The sequence below is a fragment of the Ambystoma mexicanum genome, chromosome 12 (genome assembly GCF_040938575.1).
Source record: "Ambystoma mexicanum isolate Mex_15411 chromosome 12, UKY_AmexF1_1, whole genome shotgun sequence".
In the NCBI taxonomy this organism is placed as follows: Eukaryota; Metazoa; Chordata; class Amphibia; order Caudata; family Ambystomatidae; genus Ambystoma; species Ambystoma mexicanum.
In genome coordinates, this window is record NC_090936.1 from 969,667,856 (window position 1) to 969,695,094 (window position 27,239).

Consider the following 27,239-nt stretch of genomic DNA (forward strand, 5'->3'; position numbering starts at 1 on the left):
GTTCAGAAGGTTTCTAAGGGGCAGGCAAGGATTTCCTCAGGGACACAGGTCATTTGGCTTGCTCGGAAGAACGGGTCCCCAGTTTAATGAGCCAACAGGAAATACATTTTATTTGGTGATTCAGTGTTGTTCGTGTGGAAGGTTGGGACACATGTCACAGAATTGTTGTGAACGGCCAGAGTACTTTAACATGGGAGATCAACAGATGCAGGCCCTGGCTCTGCCATATGCATCTGGTTCTGTGCAATTGCAGCAGGCACAGTTTGAACAGAACCCAGTGCCTGGGGCTGCACAGACCTTCGGGATCCCATCGACCATGCCAGCAAAAGCATCAGTGCAGGCATGGGATAAGAATCATTTATACCAAGGAACAATTGCGGACTACACTGGAGCAAGTGTTTTCGGGGGAATCCTTTTTCTCTCCCAGGTGCTAATATGTGCCAAGAGCAGGACAGCCCACAGGGGTCTCTGATGTGTCCAGTCCTGTCCATTACCACTGATCCAGAAGAGGAACCCCAGATAGGTGTGCAGGTAGGTGACCACACGTTTTCATTCATGGTTGACACAAGGGCTACCAAGTCTTGTATCAAGGAAGGTGTGTTCCCCTTTTCAGGCAAAATGATGGACACAGGGATTCTCTGGGGCTATCCTGTCGGTTCCTTATATTGAAGTTCTTTTTATCAAGGTGGGAAATCAAAATATATCAGCCCCTTTGTTGTATTGTACAGACACCCCAGCAAACCTTTTGGGAAGGGACATCCTGAGAAAGTAGCAGATGTCGATTACCTTCACAGAGGAAGGTATTGTATGCTCAACCCCAGGGTTTTATCTGGTCAGGTAAGCAGCGTATTTCAGACCTATTTCAGCAACAGCAAAGTTAGGGGGGTTCCCGTGCATGCAGCATTGTTTCTTTATGGGGTGATGGTTTTGTTGAGTTGGGTCTCTGGGATCATAAATCAGGCCTGCCGAGTACCATTTGAGTTTTTATTTCGGCCTGGTGTGCCGCAGGAAGTAACGCCAGTCGCTAGTGATTCTCGTAGAGGTCGTAGTGATCAAGAAGAATAGGGTGGTTCTCTCAGGCACAGATGAGGAAGGCAGAGAGTGGTGCACAGTTCTGTGCATTGATCTGACCTTATTGATTTGGGGCAAGTAATGTTGCCTGCGGGAAGGAAGGTGATGTCAGGGAGAGCCACCGCAGTTCAAATACACCTCAGCCATTCACAGTGAATCAAATGATATTGTTCACGATTGTGCCACATATGAAGGAGAAGAGGAAGAGAGGGTGAATGTGAAAGAGGATGCCCTGGAGGGGGTGAGGTGATTTTTGTTGATGGGTCCTCAACCATCAACGAGGAGACGGGTGAGCGGCATACAGGTGCAGCCATTGTGGCTCTTGTGGATGGGGAGTACCGGATCAGACTGAAGAGATGGTTGCCTTCTCAATTACTCTGCACAAGCGGCAGGACTGGTGGCACTTATGGAGGTAAGGAATACAATGAAGAGAGCCCAAATTCCACGATTGTGGAGTCCTATCTTGTTTTTGGGACTTAAGGTTATACAAGACTCGAAAAGATAGGACTTAATCCTTTATCAACAGTTATCCATTCATCTGAATGCCATTGGTTAATTCAAAAAGTACACATTTTAATGGAGATAGCAAAATAGTCTAAAATACATGATTAAACCCTCTAAAAAGATACAAGTGTATCGTGTTGACAAAGACAAACATTAAGAACATACAATTCTAAAAGATCTTAGAGATAATGACTTTCTAATCTCTAATTCTTCTATTCTAATTCTATTCAATAATTAGGATTAGATTGTCCCTTCATTGGAATTTTCAATTCACTCAGACAGTTTAACTAATTAGACTGACAAAAAATTCTCGACATGTTTCAGTCCTCTGTGTAGGTCTTGGGACTTTCTTCAGGAGTGGTCAATAAGGGGGGTTTAGAATGGGCTTCAGCTAAGTATGAACTCTTCTGGCCTCTTCTTTAAGATGATAATAACTGTTGATAAAGAAACATTAAAAAAGAATCAATTTATGTTTCTTTAGACACGTTTAGAGGTGTCAAGAAAGACTACAGGGTCCATTTGGTTACCTGGTCTTCTTAGTGTGGGGGCTTTCTTGATTAGCAGGCGAAAAAATGTCCACATATGTTGGGCATCAATTTCTTGGGAGGAAGGATATTCCTACCGAATCTGCAAACAACAAATTATTTTATTTACAAGAAAGTCTACTCCAGCCTTCAGCTTAGAAAACACAAAGCATTCTGGTAATTGCAGTTCCTCTGCGAGGTCGTTTAATTTGGAGAGGAGTGGTGTCCTTTCTTTAGTAATTGGTTATGGTTTCTATATATTTTAAACGTATTTTAAACATAATGGCAAGATCATAATAGCTTATCCCTTATGCATGGGTTCTTAAAAAGGTCGCATTTTAGTCAGCTTACCAGTGGTTTAGTCAGAAAACTCTCTCTGTTCTTTTCCTTGCCGCAATGTTTTGCGGATGTGTTAATGCAGTTTTAGCTTCTGTGTAGAGGCTTTTACAATTGGTTTCTGAAATAAACCACACGGGTTGTATCCGTTAGTTCTAAATGGATTCCTGTTTCCCATTGCTGAAAACAGTTCGAAAAAAGACTTCAGTAAAACTGTTCTCCAGCTATTCTTAAAGCTAGAAAAGTGCTAAAAAAATGCTAAAAGGATGTTAAAAAATGCAAGTCAAATGCTGAGTTTAAATCTAAGTGCTATCTTACTTCTCTGTATTTCAATACTTTGCACAGGCTACCGTGTGTATCATGATTTACCTGTTTCTTGGTCTCTAGTCATTCCCAATGGTGCCACTACAGGGTGGAGTGGTATCCCTGTGGGCTGGTGTCTTCTATGGGCTGATTTTAGCTCCTTCTGTAAGATCCTCCTTCATGGGTGCCTGCGCCTGTTCTGGTTAGTATCTATGCTTGGGCCGCCATTTTGAGAGGTCTATATATAGCTCTCTAGTAGTCCTTTTTTAGTGTTTATGTCATTAAAGGGCCTCTACTTCAATTGTGTTCTCTGGCTCTGCTATTAACAGTCAAAAAGAAGGTTGTGCCGATGATTATAAATTATACATTAGGGCGATCAGATTTTTAACCAATCTATAGACTCGTTGAGTCCTATTTTGTCACTTTTAGTTAAAAAAATTAATCTCTGTTCTTTTTCAAGTAGGATTCTATTTTTTGTATTGTGATCTCTCCCTTGTACCATTAGTAAAACGGTCCAGCTGAAGTTTTCATAACCATGTTGTGCTTCCCCAAAATGTTTTACTAGAGGTGCGTTAGTGACTTTATTTTTCAAACAGCTTTTATGTTCAAGCATCCTGGTTTTTACCTTCCGGTTTGTTTTCCCTATGTAGTGTTTATTACACGGACATGTGATCATGTATACTACATATTCAGAATTGCAATTAGTCATTAGTTTTTGTTTCCAAGGGGTGAGTAACCCTATGTCTATTTCTTTGGTTTTTTGGGTTAATTTACACATTGCACAATTAGTGCATGGGTAATGTCCAATTAAAGGTTTAAGTCCCCAGGATTCAGTCAGGCTCAGGGTTTTTGTTGGTTTTTCTTTGAGTTTGTTACTACTCACTCTGTTCCCAATCGTCTTGGATTTTTTGTATGCAAAAAGAGGAACAGGAATCCCTATTTCACTCTTCTCAAAGATTTTCCATTGGGTTTTTACTATTTGGCTAATTGTCAGACTCAAATTAGAGAAAGTGTTAACACATACTAGCATATCTTGTTGCGGTTGTTTAATTTTTGCTTCTAGGAGGGCTTCCCTGTTGTTGTTCGCCGCTCTTTTGGCTGACTTTTTGATCAGTTTTTTAGGGTATCCTCTTTGTTTTAATTTGGCCGTCAGATTTTTTGCTTCTGTTTCAAAGTCTGCATTTTTGCTGCTATTTCTCTTGAGTCTTAAAAATTGGCCGTATGGAAGGTTATCTCTCAGGTGTTTAACATGATGACTGGAGTAATGTAAGAGTGAATTTTTTTCTGTTTTTTTATGGTAGGGTTTAACCAACAGGCGCCCGTGCTCATGAAAAATGGTGAGGTCGAGGAAATCGATGGAGGTTTTTTGAATATTAATGGTAAATTGAAGATGTGGGTTACAATTGTTGAGCCAAATTAAGAATTCCTCTGCTTTTTCTACTGTCCCTGCCCAGATTAACAGGACATCATCGATATACCTCGCCCATTAATGTATATGTGCTTCAAAAGGATTTGTTGTGTAAAGGTATTTTTTCTCAAAAAATTCTACAAATAGATTAGCTAGGCTCGGGGCCATCGTGGCCCCCATCGCTGTTCCTTCTATTTGTTGAAAGTATGAGCCTTGAAACTCGAAATAATTTCGTGTAAGAGCTATTTCTATACACCACATAATAAACGAGCTGGGTACTGGTTCGTTGTCAAGTCTATTGAGTAGAATTTCGCTGATGGTTTCAAGTGTAGCTTGTTGAGGGATGTTAGTATATAGGGATACAATATCTAGACCTATAAGGAGTGTTTTCGCGGGATCGTATGGAAGATTTTCATATTTATTGATCACATCTTTGGTATCTTTTAGGTAAGATCTCATTTTCTCTACATATCCTTTCAGGTAGTGATCTGCATACTTAGATAACGGTTCTAAAATAGAATTAATCCCTGAAACTATGGGTCTACCCGGTGGTTTAGTCAGCGTTTTATGGATTTTGGGTAGGCAGTAGAACTTGGGTGTTGCTGGTTCCATTTTGTTCAGAAAAGCCCATTCCTGTTTGCTAATCCATCCTCTATCACAAGCTTTGGTAGTTTTAGTTTCAATGAGGTTTTCCAATTCTTTTGTGGGATCTGTAGGTAATCTCTTGTAATAGTTCTCATTTTCTAGTTGTCTGTGGCATTCTTCTATGTATTCTGTCTTATTTAGCAACACTATAGCTCCCCCCTTATCTGCTCTTTTAATAATGATCTTATCATTGGAAGCTAGTGATTCGATCGCTGTTCTCTCATTAGTGGTCAAGTTTTGATACATAGGGATGTTTTGTTGTTCCAACTTGGCTACTTCCGCCAGAACTCTTTTTTCAAAAATTATTGATTCTGGCGAGTAAGTGTATGAGGGGGGACAGAAAGTAGAGGGATTTTTGAGCCCTGCGTGGTTCAGAGTGTTAGGTTCTCTATTTGTTTCGTTACGTGTAGCAAAGAATTCTTTGAGTCTTATTTTCCGCATAAATTTAAAAAAATCTGTGCAGAACAGAAAAGGATCATGTTTGTTCGAAATAACGAATCCTAGGCCCTTTTCCAGAACTTGTTTTTCCATGTTAGTAGGCGTATACGTGGATAAATTCACTAGAATTGATTTCCGCTCCTCAGGTATCTCTGGTCCCCGTTCCATTGGCCCCAATTGGGCCCTTGGTATAAAAAAGGCTGTGTCCCTTGATTCCTGTTTCCTCTTTTTTGTCTATGATTGTGGTTTCCTCTTCCACGATTTGGTGGATTTTGACCTGGGTTAGTATTATCTGGATCGCTACTTGAATTGCTTGAGCTATATGATGTCGCTCTGAATCTAACTCGTCTGTTGTTTCGTGGTAGTCCTTGTATCTGGGCCATCTGTGTTTTATATCCTTCTTTAGTGTAGGGATATGCCTTTTCATGTGAGTATTTACTCAGATCTTTTTTTAATCTTTGAATTCTTTCTAATGTGTTAGTTTGTTTGAAGTCTTTCATTTCTTTCTCTATCTCTTCCAGTCTCTTTTTGACTACGTCTAGTGCAATTCGTTTTTTAATGTCATCTTCCAGTTTTTTTAGGTCGATTTCTATTTTGCTAGATGTTTCTTTGGCTGTATCTATTATTAATATCAGCCAATCTCTCCCACAACGGTTAGCTATGTAGCTCCATTGTAGGATGAATTTGGCGTTGTCTAAGAACAGTTGTGGCTCATTTGGAACCGTTAAGCCTTGTGGTAAGGCTTTGTTCTTTAGGTATTCCAACATTATGGCGCCATGTAATTCTGTCCTTATCAGTCTTTTGCGAAGTTGGATTATTTCATCCCATTCGTCTGATTTATCTGGGATATCGCCCAGTTCACTGTTATTGATGATCGAGATGGCGTTCATGAGTGCCGTTGCATAGTCATCGCTATAGCCTAGCGTTCTGTCTTCCGACATATTAGCTTTTTAATATGTCTGGATAGGGAGCCGGAAAAGTCTAGAGAGGGGTGCGGCCTGAGGAACTACTCAATACCCGAGTGCTTCGTTCTTCAAGGTTTAAGGCTGGATCCTACACTTGTTAAGTCTCTGTGACAGATCGCCACTAATGTTTAATGTTTCTTTATCAACAGTTATTATCATCTTAAAGAAGAGGCCAGAAGAGTTCATACTTAGCTGAAGCCCATTCTAAACCCCCCTTATTGACCACTCCTGAAGAAAGTCCCAAGACCTACACAGAGGACTGAAACATGTCGAGAATTTTTTGTCAGTCTAATTAGTTAAACTGTCTGAGTGAATTGAAAATTCCAATGAAGGGACAATCTAATCCTAATTATTGAATAGAATTAGAATAGAAGAATTAGAGATTAGAAAGTCATTATCTCTAAGATCTTTTAGAATTGTATGTTCTTAATGTTTGTCTTTGTCAACACGATACACTTGTATCTTTTTAGAGGGTTTAATCATGTATTTTAGACTATTTTGCTATCTCCATTAAAATTTGTACTTTTTGAATTAACCAATGGCATTCAGATGAATGGATAACTGTTGATAAAGGATTAAGTCCTATCTTTTCGAGTCTTGTATAACCTTAAGTCCCAAAAACAAGATAGGACTCCACAATCGTGGAATTTGGGCTCTCTTCATTGTATTCCTTATGTTATAGTGGCGATCTGTCACAGAGACTTAACAAGTGTAGGATCCAGCCTTAAACCTTGAAGAACGAAGCACTCGGGTATTGAGTAGTTCCTCAGGCCGCGCCCCTCTCTAGACTTTTCCGGCTCCCTATCCAGACATATTAAAAAGCTAATATGTCGGAAGACAGAACGCTAGGCTATAGCGATGACTATGCAACGGCACTCATGAACGCCATCGCGATCATCAATAACAGTGAACTGGGCGATATCCCAGATAAATCAGACGAATGGGATGAAATAATACAACTTCGCAAAAGACTGATAAGGACAGAATTACATGGCGCCATAATGTTGGAATACCTAAAGAACAAAGCCTTACCACAAGGCTTAACGGTTCCAAATGAGCCACGACTGTTCTTAGACAACGCCAAATTCATCCTACAATGGAGCTACATAGCTAACCGTTGTGGGAGAGATTGGCTGATATTAATAATAGATACAGCCAAAGAAACATCTAGCAAAATAGAAATCGACCTAAAAAAACTGGAAGATGACATTAAAAAACTAATTGCACTAGACGTAGTCAAAAAGAGACTGGAAGAGATAGAGAAAGAAATGAAAGACTTCAAACAAACTAACACATTAGAAAGAATTCAAAGATTAAAAAAAGATCTGAGTAAATACTCACATGAAAAGGCATATCCCTACACTAAAGAAGGATATAAAACACAGATGGCCCAGATACAAGGACTACCACGAAACAACAGACGAGTTAAGATTCAGAGCGACATCATATAGCTCAAGCAATTCAAGTAGCAATCCAGATAATACTAACCCAGGTCAAAATCCACCAAATCGTGGAAGAGGAAACCCCAATCATAGACAAAAAAAAGGAAACAGGAATCAAGGGACACGGCCTTTTTTATACCAAGGGCCCAATCGGGGCCAATGGAACGGGGACCAGAGATACCTGAGGAGCGGAAATCAATTCTAGTGAATTTATCCACGTAAACGCCTACTAACATGGAAAAACAAGTTCTGGAAAAGGGCCTAGGATTCGTTATTTCGAACAAACATGATCCTTTTCTGTTCCGCACAGATTTTTTTAAATTTATGCGGAAAATAAGACTCAAAGAATTCTTTGCTACACGTAACGAAACAAATAGAGAACCTAACACTCTGAACCACTCAGGGCTCAAAAATCCCTCTACTTTCTGTCCCCCCTCATACACTTACTCGCCAGAATCAATAATTTTTGAAAAAAGAGTTCTGGCGGAAGTAGCCAAGTTGGAACAACAAAACATCCCTATGTATCAAAACTTGACCACTAATGAGAGAACAGCGATCGAATCACTAGCTTCCAATGATAAGATCATTATTAAAAGAGCAGATAAGGGGGGAGCTATAGTGTTGCTAAATAAGACCGAATACATAGAAGAATGCCACAGACAACTAGAAAATGAGAACTATTACAAGAGATTACCTACAGATCCCACAAAAGAATTGGAAAACCTCATTGAAACTAAAACTACCAAAGCTTGTGATAGAGGATGGATTAGCAAACAGGAATGGGCTTTTCTGAACAAAATGGAACCAGCAACACCCAAGTTCTACTGCCTACCCAAAATCTATAAAACGCTGACTAAACCACCGGGTAGATCCATAGTTTCAGGGATTAATTCTATTTTAGAACCGTTATCTAAGTATGCAGATCACTACCTGAAAGGATATGTAGAGAAAATGAGATCTTACCTAAAAGATACCAAAGATGTGATCAATAAATATGAAAATCTCCCATACGATCCCGCGAAAACACTCCTTATAGGTCTCGATATTGTATCCCTATATACTAACATCCCTCAACAAGCTACACTTGAAACCATCAGCGAAATTCTACTCAATAGACTTGACAACGACCCAGTACCCAGCTCGTTTATTATGTGGTGTATAGAAATAGCTCTTACACGAAATTATTTCGAGTTTCAAGGCTCATACTTTCAACAAATAGAAGGAACAGCGATGGGGGCCACGATGGCCCCGAGCCTAGCTAATCTATTTGTAGAATTTTTTGAGAAAAAATACCTTTACACAACAAATCCTTTTGAAGCACATATACAGTCATGGGCGAGGTATATCGATGATGTCCTGTTAATCTGGGCAAGGACAGTAGAAAAAGCAGAGGAATTCCTAATTTGGCTCAACAATTGTAACCCACATCTTCAATTTACCATTAATATTCAAAAAACCTCCATCGATTTCCTCGACTTCACCATTTTTCATGAGCACGGGCGCCTGTTGTTTAACCCCTACCATAAAAAAACAGAAAAAAATTCACTCTTACATTACTCCAGTCATCATGTTAAACACCTGAGAGATAACCTTCCATACGGCCAATTTTTAAGACTCAAGAGAAATAGCAGCAAAAATGCAGACTTTGAAACAGAAGCAAAAAATCTGACGGCCAAATTAAAACAAAGAGGATACCCTAAAAAACTGATCAAAAAGTCAGCCAAAAGAGCGGCGAACAACAACAGGGAAGCCCTCCTAGAAGCAAAAATTAAACAACCGCAACAAGATATGCTAGTATGTGTTAACACTTTCTCTAATTTGAGTCTGAAAATTAGCCAAATAGTAAAAACCCAATGGAAAATCTTTGAGAAGAGTGAAATAAGGATTCCTGTTCCTCTTTTTGCATACAAAAAATCCAAGACGATTGGGAACAGAGTGAGTAGTAACAAACTCAAAGAAAAACCAACAAAAACCCTGAGCCTGACTGAATCCTGGGGACTTAAACCTTTAATTGGACATTACCCATGCACTAATTGTGCAATGTGTAAATTAACCCAAAAAACCAAAGAAATAGACATAGGGTTACTCACCCCTTGGAAACAAAAACTAATGACTAATTGCAATTCTGAATATGTAGTATACATGATCACATGTCCGTGTAATAAACACTACATAGGGAAAACAAACCGGAAGGTAAAAACCAGGATGCTTGAACATAAAAGCTGTTTGAAAAATAAAGTCACTAACGCACCTCTAGTAAAACATTTTGGGGAAGCACAACATGGTTATGAAAACTTCAGCTGGACCGTTTTACTAATGGTACAAGGGAGAGATCACAATACAAAAAATAGAATCCTACTTGAAAAAGAACAGAGATTAATTTTTTTAACTAAAAGTGACAAAATAGGACTCAACGAGTCTATAGATTGGTTAAAAATCTGATCGCCCTAATGTATAATTTATAATCATCGGCACAACCTTCTTTTTGACTGTTAATAGCAGAGCCAGAGAACACAATTGAAGTAGAGGCCCTTTAATGACATAAACACTAAAAAAGGACTACTAGAGAGCTATATATAGACCTCTCAAAATGGCGGCCCAAGCATAGATACTAACCAGAACAGGCGCAGGCACCCATGAAGGAGGATCTTACAGAAGGAGCTAAAATCAGCCCATAGAAGACACCAGCCCACAAGGATACCACTCCACCCTGTAGTGGCACCATTGGGAATGACTAGAGACCAAGAAACAGGTAAATCATGATACACACGGTAGCTTGTGCAAAGTATTGAAATACAGAGAAGTAAGATAGCACTTAGATTTAAACTCAGCATTTGACTTGCATTTTTTAACATCCTTTTAGCATTTTTTAGCACTTTTCTAGCTTTAAGAATAGCTGGAGAACAGTTTTACTGAAGTCTTTTTTCGAACTGTTTTCAGCAATGGGAAACAGGAATCCATTTAGAACTAACGGATACAACCCGTGTGGTTTATTTCAGAAACCAATTGTAGAAGCCTCTACACAGAAGCTAAAACTGCATTAACACATCCGCAAAACATCGCGGCAAGGAAAAGAACAGAGAGAGTTTTCTGACTAAACCACTGGTAAGCTGACTAAAATGCGACCTTTTTAAGAACCCATGCATAAGGGATAAGCTATTGTGATCTCGCCATTATGTTTAAAATACGTTTAAAATATATAGAAACCATAACCAATTACTAAAGAAAGGACACCACTCCTCTCCAAATTAAACGACCTCGCAGAGGAACTGCAGTTTCCAGAATGCTTTGTGTTTTCTAAGCTGAAGGCTGGAGTAGATTTTCTTGTAAATAAAATAATTTGTTGTTTGCAGATTCGGTAGGAATATCCTTCCTCCCAAGAAATTGATGCCCAACATATGTGGACATTTTTTCGCCTGCTAATCAAGAAAGCCCCCACACTAAGAAGACCAGGTAACCAAATGGACCCTGTAGTCTTTCTTGACACCTCTAAACGTGTCTAAAGAAACATAAATTGATTCTTTTTTAATGTTTCTTTATCAACAGTTATTATCATCTTAAAGAAGAGGCCAGAAGAGTTCATACTTAGCTGAAGCCCATTCTAAACCCCCCTTATTGACTACTCCTGAAGAAAGTCCCAAGACCTACACAGAGGACTGAAACATGTCGAGAATTTTTTGTCAGTCTAATTAGTTAAACTGTCTGAGTGAATTGAAAATTCCAATGAAGGGACAATCTAATCCTAATTATTGAATAGAATTAGAATAGAAGAATTAGAGATTAGAAAGTCATTATCTCGAAGATCTTTTAGAATTGTATGTTCTTAATGTTTATCTAGGCACTTATGGAGGTGCCAGAAATGTGTAAGGAGAAGGCAGTCTCTGTTTATTCTGACTCTGCATTCGTCAACTCCACCGTCCATTCTGGGTTATCAAGATGGCAGAGAAGAGGGTTTAGGAGGTTTGACAGGGGATAGCTCTCGGAAATGGTGCCGCAGACAAGGCAGCAAAGGAAGCAGTATATTTTTCATTCACAGATTCCCAGAAAATGGAAACCGTTTCCCACGAGGTACAGTTACCAGCCCCGTATACCGCAGTCCCGGTGCTCCAGATAATAGATATGCAAGTGAAAGCCCTTATAGACGAAAAGGAGCCCTGGAAAAAGAGAGGATGTGATCTTTCCCACAGATTTGCTTTGGAGATAGGAAGTGCCGGGGAAGTTAGTAATGTCTGTAGAGCTGCTTCTTTTGGCTCTAGAACAACTACATTACAATCACTTACTTCTCGAAGACAAATCACAGCAGAGCTCCAGGAGGATTGGTTCATCCCTAACCTATAAGTACAGGTAAGTAAATTAATAGGGAATTGTGTAGTATGCGAGGAGTTTAATCCCGGAAATACCATGAGATCGGTGAGGGGGGTATTGCCCAGGACCTCTGGTCCATTGAAGGAGCTCCACATTGATTTTGTGGACATGATAATGAGGTGCATTAACTTCAGATATCTAATTGTTATGGCTTGTCCATTCTCCCAGTGGCTTGAGGTTGGCCTCTGTGTACGTAAACTGTTAAGATTATAACTTCACAGGTTGTGCCTTCTCACCAACAGACAATAGGAGAAAACGCTGAGACTACAGCCGATCAGCACAAGACACAGCTTCTCCTTGGGCACCTCATCCATATCTGCGCCTTCATACATCGCTGGACCAAACAGCATTTCCATGGGCTGCACGCAGTGATCTGCGCTGCTAAGGCTGCTGTGAAGGTGGAGGGTAACCAGAGTTGGATCCATCTGGGGGGTACACAAAGGGATACCAGCAGCCCTCAACCTGTACAGGAGCAGGAGCAGGCATAGAAGTTAAGTATGCCATAGGGGGTGTGAATATAGATCTGGAATTTAAATAATGTTTGTATAGGGAAAAGAATGTCTAAGATAGTAAATTGTGTACAAATTAATATTTTTGTGGTTTTCTTGGTCCATCATGTCTCAAGATGACAACTAGTATAAAAAGGGGAAATTAAAAACTGTCTAGTTTTATGAGGTCTGAGGAGAAAATGTTAAGAGTGAAAAGAAATGCCAATAATAATATTTTTGATAATGAAGATGATTAATTAGATCCTACAATGAATGCACATGGTTTTGCAGCGGACAACATGTGGTATAGCCTTATGAGGCGGATGGGGAGAGAGACTGATAGGATATCTGCATCTATTCTCTCATCCCCCATGTTTTCTGGCGTTCTGAGGGTATTGATCCCGAGTGAGGTAGACACAGCAGATGCGCTATGCCTAGTGCACCTAGCATGGGCAGGGTTCGAGAGCAGTTTGAAGGACAGTCAATTAGTGCATAAATCATACCAAGTGATGACGAGTGTTCGGTTTCAAAGCGCTCATCACACAAAACTATTAGGTTTGTTCAAAGAGTTCAATTGACCTTGGAAGGACATTTATTTTCCTAAAAATTGACGGGAGCAATGGGTAAAGAGTTGCAGAGCTGGAGGAATTAGGGGATGCTCAGAAGAAGGAAGGGCATAAATTAATCAAGAGTATGGGACAGTATGCAGAAACCATTTTCAGTATCTGACGTGGCTCAAGGAGCCAGAAAACCTGTTAAGATACTGTCACTTACCCCTTTTTCTCTGTGTTTTAAGGGAAATGGCATAGTACCCTTGGCACAAATGGGAACTACAGTTGCACGCTTCACACACAGATCTGACTGGAGGTACGGCTGCTCTTTTAAATAATTTCTGGACTTGTGGATTGTATGCATACAGGCAGTTGCATCCAGCCTGGCAAGGTGTGTGCAGGCTCTCTTCCCCTTATGTGCCCGTTCTCATGATCCCCAAAGTGGCCCGTCCAATGCCCAAAGTTACTTCTGTGCTCCCTTTGTCCCCTGTGCCCTTTGCGTCCTTTTAATTACTCTATACGGACAAATAGACTTTGTTTGACAGCGAGAATTGGGAACAATTACAACGTAGGTGAAGATCAAATTACCCTGTAGCAGCATCATCAAAAGCTTTAGCGGACATTACTGATCAACACGACTGTTTAGCCACGCTAAAACTATCTTTACCTCCCTCCTGGCATCTGGTGTCCAAGCAGCAGCAAATGGCAAATGGCTCCAGGTGACCAGGTATGAGCTGTTACTCTTCATGAACACTTCTGAGTCAGTGTTTAGTGCCATTATGGAAGAGTTACGGGCACTAAGGCTCATGACTTTTCAGAACCGGTATATACCCAACCTCCTGACAGCAATGAAAGGTGTAGTATGCCGGAAAATCGGGAGTTAATAATGTACATGCCTCCCAATGATACAGAAAACGACACTCTCACCAGGACTATTGCTGCTTTGCATAAACTGAAAGTGATGATCACCGAGATTGAGGCTGGGATCACCAACGAGTCGTGGATCAACTCCTTGTTTTCTTGATGACCCTCTTGGTTGAGCCTGGTTGTGAAGTTGTTTTTGTCTATTTTTGTCTTTTTTCTCATTCTTTTCTGTTCTTGTTTACGATTCTGCTCTGCCCGTGTATCGACAGCTACCACTATGATGACTGTAACCCTGTCCAAAGCTACGGTTACCACCACTTCATCCCACATGCGTACTCAAACTGAAAGTGTTTGTGTCCTCCACCAAATTGGCATGCTTTTGTTGAACAGCGGATAGATTGCAGGAATAGTGGGGGGACGAGTAGGGTTTGTTCAACGGCAGAGTATCCCATATTCAGACTGGTGTGAGAGATGGTTGTACGGATGTTCCCCAAGAAGCTGATTATGATTTGTTAAAGTATTAACTAAAGGGGGGAATGTTGGGATGGTCAGGAAGGGCACTGATCATTACAAGGGGTTCATGTTGCATGCGCCATATTAATGACTGGGGGTGCAGTAAACTGAGCATGGTTTACTTTTTGTTTAGAACTGACAATATTTTAGCCTGCACACGCGCAGAAAGATAAAGTATTAAATCCATCAAATGTAAAAACATAGACGTATATTAATATAAATAAATGGGGAATTCGTGAATCTCAATATAAGTGGCCTTTTCACAATGTATCAGAACACAGTGGTTAGGGCTCTCTTGCACTGCGACTTCTAAACAGGCTTTCAGATGGCAGAAAGCAGGTAAATCAGTAATCTCAACCTTTGCAGTCAGCAGCTGCCGAAAAAGCCTTGGGTTTTTATGGTTTGTTAAGTCTCGCAGATAGTACATATAATCTCCTGCTGTTTGAAAGCATGGCCAAAGGAGTTTTGCTATTTATTTTTGGTCATTAGTAAAACATATGGGTAAGCTAAGTGCCTAAAGCTATTCAAGAGTTTCAATTGTGCGATAAAGGCGGAGCCTTGTAGATCGGAAAGTTTCAAGGGAACAGTGACCTGTGAAATGAGATAGCATCACGGACGAAGAGAAATCATTCACCCAGCCTCCTCATATTGCAGGAAATGTTCATGCGAGCCACCTGCAAATCAAGAGTTAGGGTTTCAACGGCTTAGGCCAGTTATTAATAGTAATGAATGTTTTCAATACCAATGTTTAACCATGTGTTTTCGTCATGCCCTACTATGGATGAATCATAAGAAGATATGTGTTATGATAATCTGAAGATAATTATTGAGATATGCCTGGCCAATGAAAACATAGGAATTGGGAAAAGATGGAATTTCTTTGAAGAGGGTTGCGTCCAATCATGTTTAGGGTGAAGCGGGCGACATGAATGTGATTCAGCCTACATTTCCAATCACATTTGGTATCAACACATGTTCAAGGTGGGGAGAGAGGCCACAAGAGAGAGCTGCTATGTGTTGTCTCTCATCCCCTATGCCATGAGTGCCTCCAGAACATTCATAGCCACAGAAATTCCAGCAGCCAGAGCATAATGCCTTATGCACATAGCGCTCTGCACTACAAGGGGCCATTCTCAAGGAAGATGGGCCACAAAGCGATAGATGTCACAAAAGATGTTCCTGTATGAAGACAGCTACATCAAGACTAAAGCAATGATGGACGATTATTGAAGTTCAGATAAGACCGTACAGTATATTTTGGATGGGCCAAACAAAGGGGAAGTCAGGATAGTAACACAAAAGGAGTTAAAATGTCAGAAGACAGGACGAAAAGAGACAAGAGGACTCCCAAGATGCTAGTAAAGACCTCAACTGTTGGTGTATGGACAGGTGTTCACCTGAGAAGGAAGAATGGAAGGGATGGTGGGGTTAAAAAGCACAAGCACTCCTGACGGTTCCAGTAGAAGTGGTACAAAAGGAGAATGATGACTGTCTCAAAGAATGGGCAGCAAACGCAAAACTGCTCATGTGGGTGGAGAATGAAGCGGGCCCTATGTCAATTATACCACTCGAGAATAGTTTCCAGAATGACGGTCCAGTGAAGGTTGTGGTAAACAAAGATGCAAACGAACATCAAAGGTACTGGGTATGAAGGTCGGTACTGCCGTGATAATGGACCACTATTGGGCCTGTGGTTCCAATGTGTACATCACATCCAACACAGCCCCTCTAAAGTTTTCAGAGCGCTCCTTTTTGAAAGAAAGAATTGCTGGTACAAACAGCCCAAACATGCATGCCATTTGAAATAGATAATTTACAAGAAATGTGAAGTTTTAGATCAATTAACAAGCAAGCCTTTTAAGGATTCAGTACAAAGCGGGAGATTCACATGTCTTTTTGGTGCAAAAAAGAGGATGCGCTAGTGAGCCCTCTGCATTTGCTCCAAACAAGATGTGCACAATTCACGAAGAGCATCTGAATGTGTGTACCATAGATGCCCACATTCGGAAGCTCTTATTCGTCATATGTGTGTAATTGGGTAATTTGGGGTGGGTGGGCAAGACTCTTTGCGCATTGAGTATTAAAAAATTGGCTGCTAATTCAAATACATAGATTTGCATTGAACATTACAACCATACATGGAAGGGTCATCACTGACCCTTCTGTGCATTTGTTTTCAATTGTTGGACTAATTTTCACTGAATTTTCTTTTCATGATATGTTCACTTCATTAAACCATTTATGCGCAAAGACTAGCCTGATTCTCCCATCCCGGTCACCGGCTGATGATAAAACAATACTTTTTCAAGTTTCTACCAGACTTCCTAGCTTCCTGATTGCTCTCTTTTATCGAACAACTGTGGTAGGGGCTCTAGAAGGCATGTCTCACTTTCTGAAATTGTCCAGTTGAAGCATGAACAAGGAGGGCTTGGGAGGGCAGGAAACCTGCTACCCGCCTCCTGTTCTGCTTTCAGCACTTGCAGTACTTGGCTCTTTAAAGTTACATGTCTAGGTTTTAGTTTTGCTCATTCGGATGCACTTTTTTGCCACCTAATGAAGCAAATATAATGCTATAGAGAGAGAGAGCACGGAGGAACTGCGGATGGAGAACTCCTTTAAAAGCATTTCAGACAATTCTCTATGCCAGCTTTCTCTAAACACTGCCCAAAACACGACAGGCCGTGGACAGTTTTTTGAGAAAGAGGGAGCACCCGAAATTGGCTGTTACAGATAAGACTGGAGCACAGGGCTTCGATTCTCTATGTCTCACTCTCCTGTGGGTTTTCAGTTCGGCAAGTCGTCTATGGTACAGTTGTCGGGTAGCGTAGGACAGGCATGCATTGTGCTCATCCACCTTTGTCACATTACCTGTACACTTAGGACATGCTGCAATGATGGGAAATTAATATGTAAATACAAGTAGAAACATATCTAAGGCCTGAAAGAAAAATACCTTTTCTTCTTTCCAAACTTCCACTCCATCAAGAAGACGTGAAATGATGTGAAAAAAATAGTCAAATTCGATAAAAAAATATTCATGAATCCAATAAAAGACGTCTTGCAGTGCTGTTCGTGATGGAGCTCGCTGGAGGCTGTGCTGTTAACGTGGCAGTGGTCTCTAGTGTACAAAATGTAGTAGGTTGACTGCATTTATCACACACTGTTTGCTCTGTTTACTTCCATGATATAAATGCAGGCAGAACTAGTAATGGTTATGTTGGAAACAATATTGCCCTAGTAGCAAGTGTTAAAGGATCTCCCTCAAGCACAGTGATATTCCTGTATTTATTAATGACAATGAAGAAGGGCTTGTGGTGAACTAAGACATAAAGCAAAACTGAAAGATAATAGCTTTAAGTTTTTGAATTGATCATAACCACATGCATTGCTCTGGGCAACCCACCAAACCATCGTTTTTTAAGCCTGCCAAGCCATTACAGAAGGGGAAAGACCATATGCCAATTAGATGTGGTCCCACGACAAAAGGGACAGTCCAGCCCAAAGTGCTACGTCACATCCCTTCTGCATGAGACCACAAGCAACCCCAGTCATGTTTCTGGCTCATAGGCCATTGTCAGTGAGGTGTAGCGTGGGTCACTAGGCCTGTGCGGTTCGGGATCCAAGCATGGACATACCCATCCCACTCGGAGCGCCTATAAACAAAAATGAAGGGTGATGGCTAGAAGGTTTTGAATTAGTCATAACCATGGGAATTGCTCTGGGACACCCTCCATAAAAATGGTTCTGAAGAGTTTCCCTGAGTAATGCCAGTGGGTTATATTAATTCAAAACCTTCTAGCCATCTCGTTGGAGAACTAAGATAAATTGAAAAGGAAAGATCCAGAGTGATGAATGCCTTCCAGGGATGACTTGAATCATTAGCTAGAAGTTTAATGATGCACAGAGGTCAAGAGGTTTCAAAACATATGTGTTTCATGGAGCTTCCCATGCAAAGGGTTTTCCACAGAAGGAAGGAAACAACAGTGGTCTCCATTCCATGATCAAGGCAAATCCCGACAAGCAATGGTCAAGTAAGGAATTGGTGCCATACACCATCATGGGATCAAAGTTGCCCGACCAAAACCTGTTCTGTGATTTAAGCAATGGAATGAGATAGTAGGACGGGAGGGGTTCTTAAAAAGTAATAGTTGTTTTTTTGGAAGTTGTTGGGCCTCATTACGACCCGGGCGGTAAGGGATTACCGGTACCGGTAAGGGCAATGGTGCCGGTAATCCCTTACCGTCCAATTCCGATGTCCCTTTGCGGGTCCTCCCTTAATGGCTGGTTTTACCAGCCGTTAAGGACGGGACCCGCAAAGGGACTTTGGAGGTAATTACGGTACCGCAATTTGCGGTAACGTAATTACCGCCTTCCCCATTACCATTGAGCCCTATGGGGGCAAAAATGGGAATGGGGAAGGGCCATGGTGAATGGGGAATTACCGCCCACACAAACCTTGGAATGGGGCGGTAATTCCGCCATTCACCATGGCGGAATCAGTAGTTTACCGGCAGCAACCATGGCGCAAATAGCGCCATGGTTACCGCCCGGTTCGTAATGAGGCCCGTTGTATTGTAGCACTCAAATGTAGGATCACACGGCCTCTCCAAAAAGTGGCGTATTTGCCTAGGCATGAGTTTCATTAGCCAGTAGCAATCTGACCCCTCAACACGTGTGGATTTTAAAGAATGCTTAACGCCATGAGAGAAACGGTTGTACAAGAATTGAGACGAGATAGCCATATCGGAAGATCATCTAAAGGATTTTGTTGAAAACTGATTGCTACAAAGCTGTCATCTGCGATATACACCTAAACCAAAAAGGAAGGAATGGAGGGAAAAAAGGAAAATGCAGGAAGGGGATGAATCAGGTGAGTTAGAAGGAACATTGTTTTTTGGTCTGTGACGAATGTTGCCTTTTATGGTTGGATTTAGATTGTGAAGTCATTTTTAACTGATTGCGCTTTTTACATTTTTGCTTGGCACCTTCTAACCTTTTTGCAAACATAAATGAAATTAACTTAACTACAAAGTTGTGACGTAGGCAATGAGTTGTGAGGATTATTTTCAGAAACTCCGCTCTAGCCAAAAAATCTTACTCACGATATATGTATATTGAACTTCTGAGCTTGCGGAGATCGGCTATGTGGTGGCCCCATTTTCTTGCAAGTAACCGACACAGTAATTTCTTTTGTTTCAGGATGAACCAGGATGTGTCAGGAGCCTGGCCTTAAGCTTTGCAGTCTGCGTTAAGGTTTTAACAGCAATCCTTGTGATGCTGTTAAAATGGCAGAACAGTGGAGTTCTGCTTGGACGTTTTCCTGCACGATTATTATGATGATAATTGTTATTTTATAACGCGCTTAAAACCGGAGACCAGTTTCTAAGCACGAAGGATAGTGATGTGTGATTAAAGGGCCTCGCAGGTTAACACTGTTCGACATATTTAATTGATGGGAGAGTGTGACCTCTTGGGGAAAGATGAAATTGGTGAAATGCTCATTTGGCCGCCTTATGTATCTTCATTGTCCTTCTTTCTATGTTGGTGCTGTTAACTGTGAGTGCCACAGTTCTCTCCTAAAAGCTCATACTTACACCTCCTCACCATGGTCTGCTGCTTCCACCTGTAAACAAATCGTAGCCGTCATCTCCTCCTCTCTATAAGCCCTGATCATACACCTTCCGATTAGCCCCTAACTATGACCTTGGAGGCATTCCCTGCACATGGTCTTCACCTGTCCACATCTCACCTTCTCAGGAATGTCCCACTGTAGCCTCTGCGGAGCTGGGAGTGACTGGTTGATGTCACCGCAGCACCGTCCATCGGCAGTGTATCCCAGACCAAAGCAGTCTGTCGCCAGCATGAACTGGAAGAGAAGAAAGAGATATATGTGAGCAATGGGTAACATCATGAAATGGAAGGGAAGCATGAGATCTGTGTGAGCAACAGCATGAGCTGGAAGGGAAGAAAGAGATTGGTGTGAGCAACAGCATGGGCTGGATGGGAATTAAGAGATCTGTGTGAGCAACATCATGAGCTGGAAGGGAAGCAATAGATCTGTGTGAGCAACATCATGAGCTGGAAGGGAAGCACGAGATCTGTGTGAGCAACATCATGAGCTGGAAGGGAAGCAAGAGATCTGTGTGAGCAATAGCATGAGCTGGACGGGAAGCAAGAGATCTGTGTGCGCAATAGTGCTCCGAGATGCGAGTGCCAACTTTGCGCATAGTTTGTCCCACGTAGCTAAGGCCACAAGGGCATTCGATACAATATATAACTTGATTGCTCTTGCAGTTGGATAAGTTGTTTAAAGTCCACTGTTGGGTACCGATACTGAATGTTAGTATCTTCTTGGTGAATCTACACACTGAGCAAGATCCACAGGGATAATGACCTGTGATTTTTCGTAGATTCCAAAGGCCTGTGCATGGTGGAGGTCTAGTAAAAGAAGAGTGAACCAAGTATTCCCTAATATTTTTCGCTCTCTTAAAGGCGAATCTGGGTGTGGGTTCATCGACCAGAATTCGATGCAAGAATCTTACCTCACCATTGGTCCCACATTTTCTGGCCAATCACCACACCCCAGATGACATTCTTTGGTGGGTGCTTGATAGGATCCATACTGGTCAGAACATACAGCTCAGACTCTTAGAGTTGGAAAAAAGATGGATCTACAGACTTGATTCACTGGAACATGGTCTTAATGAACAAACTCCTTTCTAAGGCCTTTAGACATACGGACATACACCTCCGCTTCATTGGAGCCATGCACTACTCAGCCCTTTTGGAGTAGGGACCCTCCCAGCCACCACACCAGGGTCCGTTTACCAACCGGTCTTTGACTCATTCTGATGTCCCATCACTTTCACCCACCCTCCGCCGGAGCTTGCCACTCATTCCACCAAGTCTGCACAGAGTAGGAGCACAATTTTCACTTCCACCTTTCCCCTTTTCCCTTTTTCCTTATTTATCATTCATTTTGTAGACATTTTCATTCATCTCAGCACACTTTTCTGACCTCATGACACTCCACTATCCCCAGGACAACACCGGGCATCCAACATGCATTGATTGCAAGCGTCAGCATATGTTTTTCCTTTTTCGGTCCCAGTCGATTCAGCTCCAAGGAGGGACGTGATCTCTCTCTCCCTCTAGACACAGCAAGCACGGGACAGATGATCAATCACCCGTTCCACGGGCGGTGGTTCTCCTTCTAGACACGGAAACATCAGGGGTTTGTTGCCTCCCGCCCCCTTGCGGCACCATTGGCCGTTATCAGTGCACACCCACCTGTCAATTCCTTACTTGGCAGGTTCTCATTGGTCGCCGCGCGAACTGCGGGTACCTCCCTACGCTTCTCAGATGTACGCGCACTACAGTTGCTATAACAACCGTTCCCTTTCGTTTTTCCTTAGGCTTCAGCCTGCATTCATACGGCAGGCCGCAGAGAGGTAGACACGCAGCGGATTCCCCGCGTCTCCCCCATTTCAGCCACGATCGTGTAGCCGAGCTCCATACAAATACAGGCAAGTTCATCCAGCCTCTTCTCCACGCACAGGGCTGACAGTACTACCCAACGGTTAGATTCACCACCATTTCTAGATACGGGCACTCTCTCTTGTCCCCTAGCATTCCCTATGCACTTTTTTAGAATATCTTTTCCATTCTTCCTCCATTCCTTGTTGACCTCCCTTGCAGCATCGCGCATCGGGACTCCCACGAAGAAAAGAACCCACGAATTGTGGTCTCTGTCCACGACTGCCTCTGCGTGGACACAGATGCTTCCTGCCTCCCTTGGATTGGCCATTTCTTCCTTCTTTCCTTCTCCTCACACCCCCAGGAGAATACACATTTCAGGTAGAGCATTTAACCTGTTTATTTTATCCCATTATATACCACCCCCCCATTTTTCCTTTTTCCATTTACCCTTTCTAACCGTACACACGCGGTTACATCGCTCCCTTAGGTTCCAGACGCTTTGTCTGCCCTATGATGATGACAACTGGACCACCACGGTTTTCCAGTGTTTTTCCATACTCCAACGGCTCAGAAACTAGTGCATTCATCACCCCTCCTGCCTGTCCCGCCTCTCACACATGGACCTTGGCTTGCTGACCGGCGGGTTTTGCTATGGGGACACATGCACTACTCTTCCAAAGGGGACCCAATGCCATCATCTTTCTTTCTGCCCATTTGGGGGGAGGTCCATCGGTATTTCACCAGAGGATTCCCTTTCTGTATGGGTTTTTGCTGTATGTGGCTATGAGATATATCGCAGACACAACCAGGGTTGATGTCTGTTAAAAATATTACTTCATCTTTTGCATGCAAATTTTACTGTGCAGATTAATTTTCACTCCTGATTGATTTCACATCTCTATTATCCTTGATCACTTATCCTTCTTTTTCCCTTTACCATTTTTTCTTCTTTTCTCCCCTGTTACTAATACAGGGTCCTGCTAATTATTGCCCTGATGAAGGCGGAGTACTTTCTTTCAACATGAAGAGTATTTTTTACTGATTCTGTACTGCCGAAACGCTTTCTTCAACCAGAGGGGAGACGAGGTCCTTCACAGAACATTCTTGTCAACTAGGACCTTGTTGCATATGTGGCTTTGTCCACTGATGGGCTCGGGTTACTTGTTTCAAGCACCCTCAACCCCATTCGGTTGTTCGCTTGTTCCCCCTGTAGCGTTGGCAGACCCTACCCCGACACATAATAACTGTATCCTTGGGAATTTAGTATAATTGCAAAAGAATACTGTTCACTTGCTTCAATCCCAGTGACAAATAACTGGCTTTCTGTCAATATAGACAATTGTTTTATGTTTTTCTTTCATGCACTATTTACTATTTTTTATTTCTAATTGTTCAAAAGTTTCTATATTGAATCCACAAATGTGAAATTTATGTTATTGATTGTATATGTTCTTATATGTTGGATTTTATTACGTGCATCACCTCTTTGACATAAAGTTTTATTATCAATCTCCAAAAAATCTTATGTTTATTTTCATGGAGTACCTTAGTACATACAATTGCATGAAATATCGATAACCAGTACGGTTACACGGGTTAAGACCGGGTGAAAGTTTCTAATTCATTTATACTTCACATTGGCCAACCCTGGACATACCAGTATTTTTGTTTTGTTGAGAATATAGATTACTGGAAGGGAAGCACGAGATCTGTGTGAGAAACATCATGAAATGGAAGGGAAGCACAAGATCTGTGTGAGCAAAATCATGAACTGAACGGGAAGCACGAGATCTGTGTGAGCAACAGCGTAAGCTGGAAGGGAAGCAAGAGAGCTGTGTGAGCAACATCATGAGATGGAAGGGAAGCAAGAGATCTGTATGAGCAACATCATGATCTGGACAGGAAGCAAGAGATCTGTATGAGCAACATCATGATCTGGACAGGAAGCAAGAGATCTGTGTGAGCAACAGCATGAGCTGGAAGGGAAGCAATAGATCTGTGTGAGCAACAGCATGAGCTGGAAGGGAAGCAAGAGATCTGTATGAGCAACAGCATGAGCTGGAAGGGAAGCAAGAGATCTGTGTGAGCAGTGGGTAACATCATGAAGGGGAAGGGAAGCAAGAGATCTTTGTGAACAAGGACTAAAATCATTAACTGGAGGGAAAGAAAGAGTTATTTGTGAGAAACAGGTACCATCATGAACTGGAATGGTTAGAGCAGTCAGATGTTCTGTCCCTTCACCTGACTGAAGCTTGTTCGCTAGTATCATTTATCTGACCATCATACTCACTCCTAAACATAAGGGGCCTCATTACGAGGTTGGAGGCAGCCATGGCGCTATTAGCGCCATGGCTGCCTCCAAATTCGTTCAGACTCCGCCCTGGTGAATGGAGCAATTACCGGTCCATTCCAAGGTTGGCGGGACCGGTAATTCCCCATTCACCAGGGCCACTCCCCAATTCCATTTCAGCCCCCATAGGGCTCAATGGGAATGGGGAAGGCGCTAATAACGGTGCAGCAATTTGCAAATTAGCTCTAGAGTCCCTTTGCGGATCCCGTCCTTAACGCCTGAAAAAAACAGGCGTTAAAGAAGGACCCACAAAGGGAACTTGTAGTAGGGCGGTAAGGGATTACCGGCAACGGTGCCCTTACTGGTGCCAGTAATCCCTTACCACCCACCTCGTAATGAGGCCCCAAGGTCTAACTGAGGAATCTGGATTTCACCACGGAATTGTAGAATAGCATGGTCCTGTACGGGGGAACGATCTGCCCTGATCAATGACTCAAAGGAACTGCTTTCACAGTCTTGGTTGGAACGCTTGATTCCCCCCTTTACTAACTTGGCATAGCACAGATAGCTGCTATGTCCAAGCGTGCTTTTCAGAACAGTCTGTGGGTGATCAGCAGTTGTGGGTGATCATCAGTCTGAAGTGAAGTATTGCTTTGCAACATTAAGTCTCTTGTTTGCAAGGCTCCTGGTGAATTTGCATGTTTTGGCTTCAAATTCTGGCCTTGTTCCAGTTGATGACTAGTAGGCCCTGCAGCACTCACCCAGGATCATTTATACGGTCATGGATGTCCTTTGCAGGGGTAATGTGCCCTTGCCCCATATGGTTTCTGATCCATGGAGGCAGCCCTATCTGCCTTTAGTTACTCTGGCAGGTCTGCCATGTACACATCCGGCTGCTTTTGCTCAGCATAGGAAATAAACTTCTCCCTCAGTCAATTGAGATGCACCTGCATAGGGATTTTTTTCATGGCGGCTTAACAGCCACCGCATCCATGGAATGATTGAAGGTCTTGCATGCAGGGGTAGTGATACGAGAATTAGGGCCTGGTGAGGGATGGTCATTGCCTAACAGTGCAGTTGCCAATGACCGCACTTGGAATCAGGGACAGAAGGCGTATTCTGGCTCAACATCAGCTTGTCTTTTCTAAACCTTTAGCAAGCAAAATGCACCCTTTCATCTCTATCAGGCTGGACAAACAATAGCAGTCCACCCGATACTTAATGTCTGCATGCGTTTCTTTTCAGAAGGAGAGCTCTAATGAAGCCTGAGAAATATCAAGAACACAGCTCTGAGTGACTCTGGGTTTTATCCAGGGCAGAGCACTCAATGAGATTGGGTAATATCCAGTGAGTGTACTGAAAAAAGTAGTGGAACTGTGGTCTTGGGAAGGGAGAGGGTAGGCGCAAGCCTAGTGCAACATGTGACAAGGTGTTTCGTCCGGGGCATTGCAATAGTACAAGTGACTAGTAACTAAGGCTCCTATTACAACTTTACACTTGCACCGGGACATGAATGGACAAATCTCAGAGCAAAGCTCAGAGTTAGCATTGGTTTAGATGGTTCTCAGATATTTGAAGGAAGGATGCACCCTTGTGCTGTTCAGGATATGGAACTCTTGCTCCAACATTATCAGTCAGGCCAGAGGTATGTATTTTGGAACTGGGTAAACCGCACTTTCGGTATGGTTGTACTAGCAAATGTTCTTGACTGAAGAATGTAAGCAATATGTCTCCTGAAATAACTTTTACACACCCAAGCCCCATACAGAGCTCCAGGAGAGAGTGTACTGTATACCATTTATTCGAAGTTGCAACTTGCAGGATTTACATCATGTCATAAAATGCACTGTTGTATTTACAATGCGCAACTCCAAGTTGACTCCATTCGATCTGACAACTCACTAGTCAGCTTACATAAACTTCCAACTGACACATGAGAAACCTCTTCATCTCATATTCCTATCTTATTTCTCATCTCCTCTGCTCCCACAAGGGACTTGTTCCCTCAGACCACTCTCCCATTCATTTCACCAGCTCTAATCTCCCTACTCTACCATTTACCAACCCTCATCTAGCACTACACTTAAATTCAAGCCCAACTCCATGGACCCCTACCTTGACCAAGTCAACACCTCACAATAAGCTCTCTCCTCCACCTGCCCACTCCATTGACCTCACGTTTATTGAATTCAACTCTGCACTGTCCACCCCTCCCGCATGCATCCTCAACTGTAGATCTCTCCAGCCATCCAGCTGCTAAAGACAATCATGCAATGTTGCTTATGCTGCTGGCACAAAGACCAATCAATCACTCTCCTCACTGCCTACAAGAACTCCCTGATGGCCCCGACCACAGCATTCACTACAGCCAAATCCCCCTCGCAAACTAATATTGTTTCTGCTCTGTGCTAACAGCCTCACAAACTATCCAAGACCATCCAGGCCAAGGATTTCCGCCCCCAGGAACTGCCCTGACATGTAACTTCATGCCTAACCATGTCAGCCATGCTTAAAGCGGTATATTGTTTGAGCCTGAGCATGCCTCTCCTCTGCTGCGTGCCCTGGGAGGCTGTGACCATTAGGGTGAATTACTTTATGATATGTGCTACTCTGTTATGGCCTAGTGCGCCTTACGTTGCCACGTGTCCTGCGAGGCCATGACTGCAACATTAAACACGGCACCGTGTTTATCATAGGATCACGGTTGAGTGTGCCATTTATATCTATCTGCTTACTGAGGCTCGGACTTCTATGGTTAAATACTACATTGCGCACAGTGTGCTTCTTACTGCTATTCCTGAGTGTGCCTTGTTTGCCGTCTATGTCTACTTGCCTATGAGGCTAAGACTCTAATTCCAAATGCTTTACTGTGCGCATCACAGTATTTCCGCAGAGTGCCTCTTTACATCTACTTGCCTAGTGAGGCCTTGGCCCATAAGTTTAAGGCCGACACAGTCTAGTATGCCTATGCTATCATCTATGTATTAGCCCTGTGCTGACGTATTGGTCCACGCCCGCTCTATGCGCTTACATTCTACCATCTAGCATGCCTA

The 27,239-nt window shown here is 42.4% G+C and overlaps 1 protein-coding gene across 1 annotated transcript in view; it reads right to left on the reverse strand.

Moving 5' to 3' along the window:
- The window catches only part of CPT1B (carnitine palmitoyltransferase 1B), a 607,650-nt gene that overhangs the window by 132,012 nt on the left and 448,399 nt on the right, over nt 1-27,239 (reverse strand). The window contains exon 13 of the mRNA XM_069629453.1: nt 20,167-20,283. Within this exon, the coding sequence (XP_069485554.1) occupies nt 20,167-20,283 (117 nt within the window). The remainder of the gene's footprint in view (nt 1-20,166; nt 20,284-27,239) is intronic.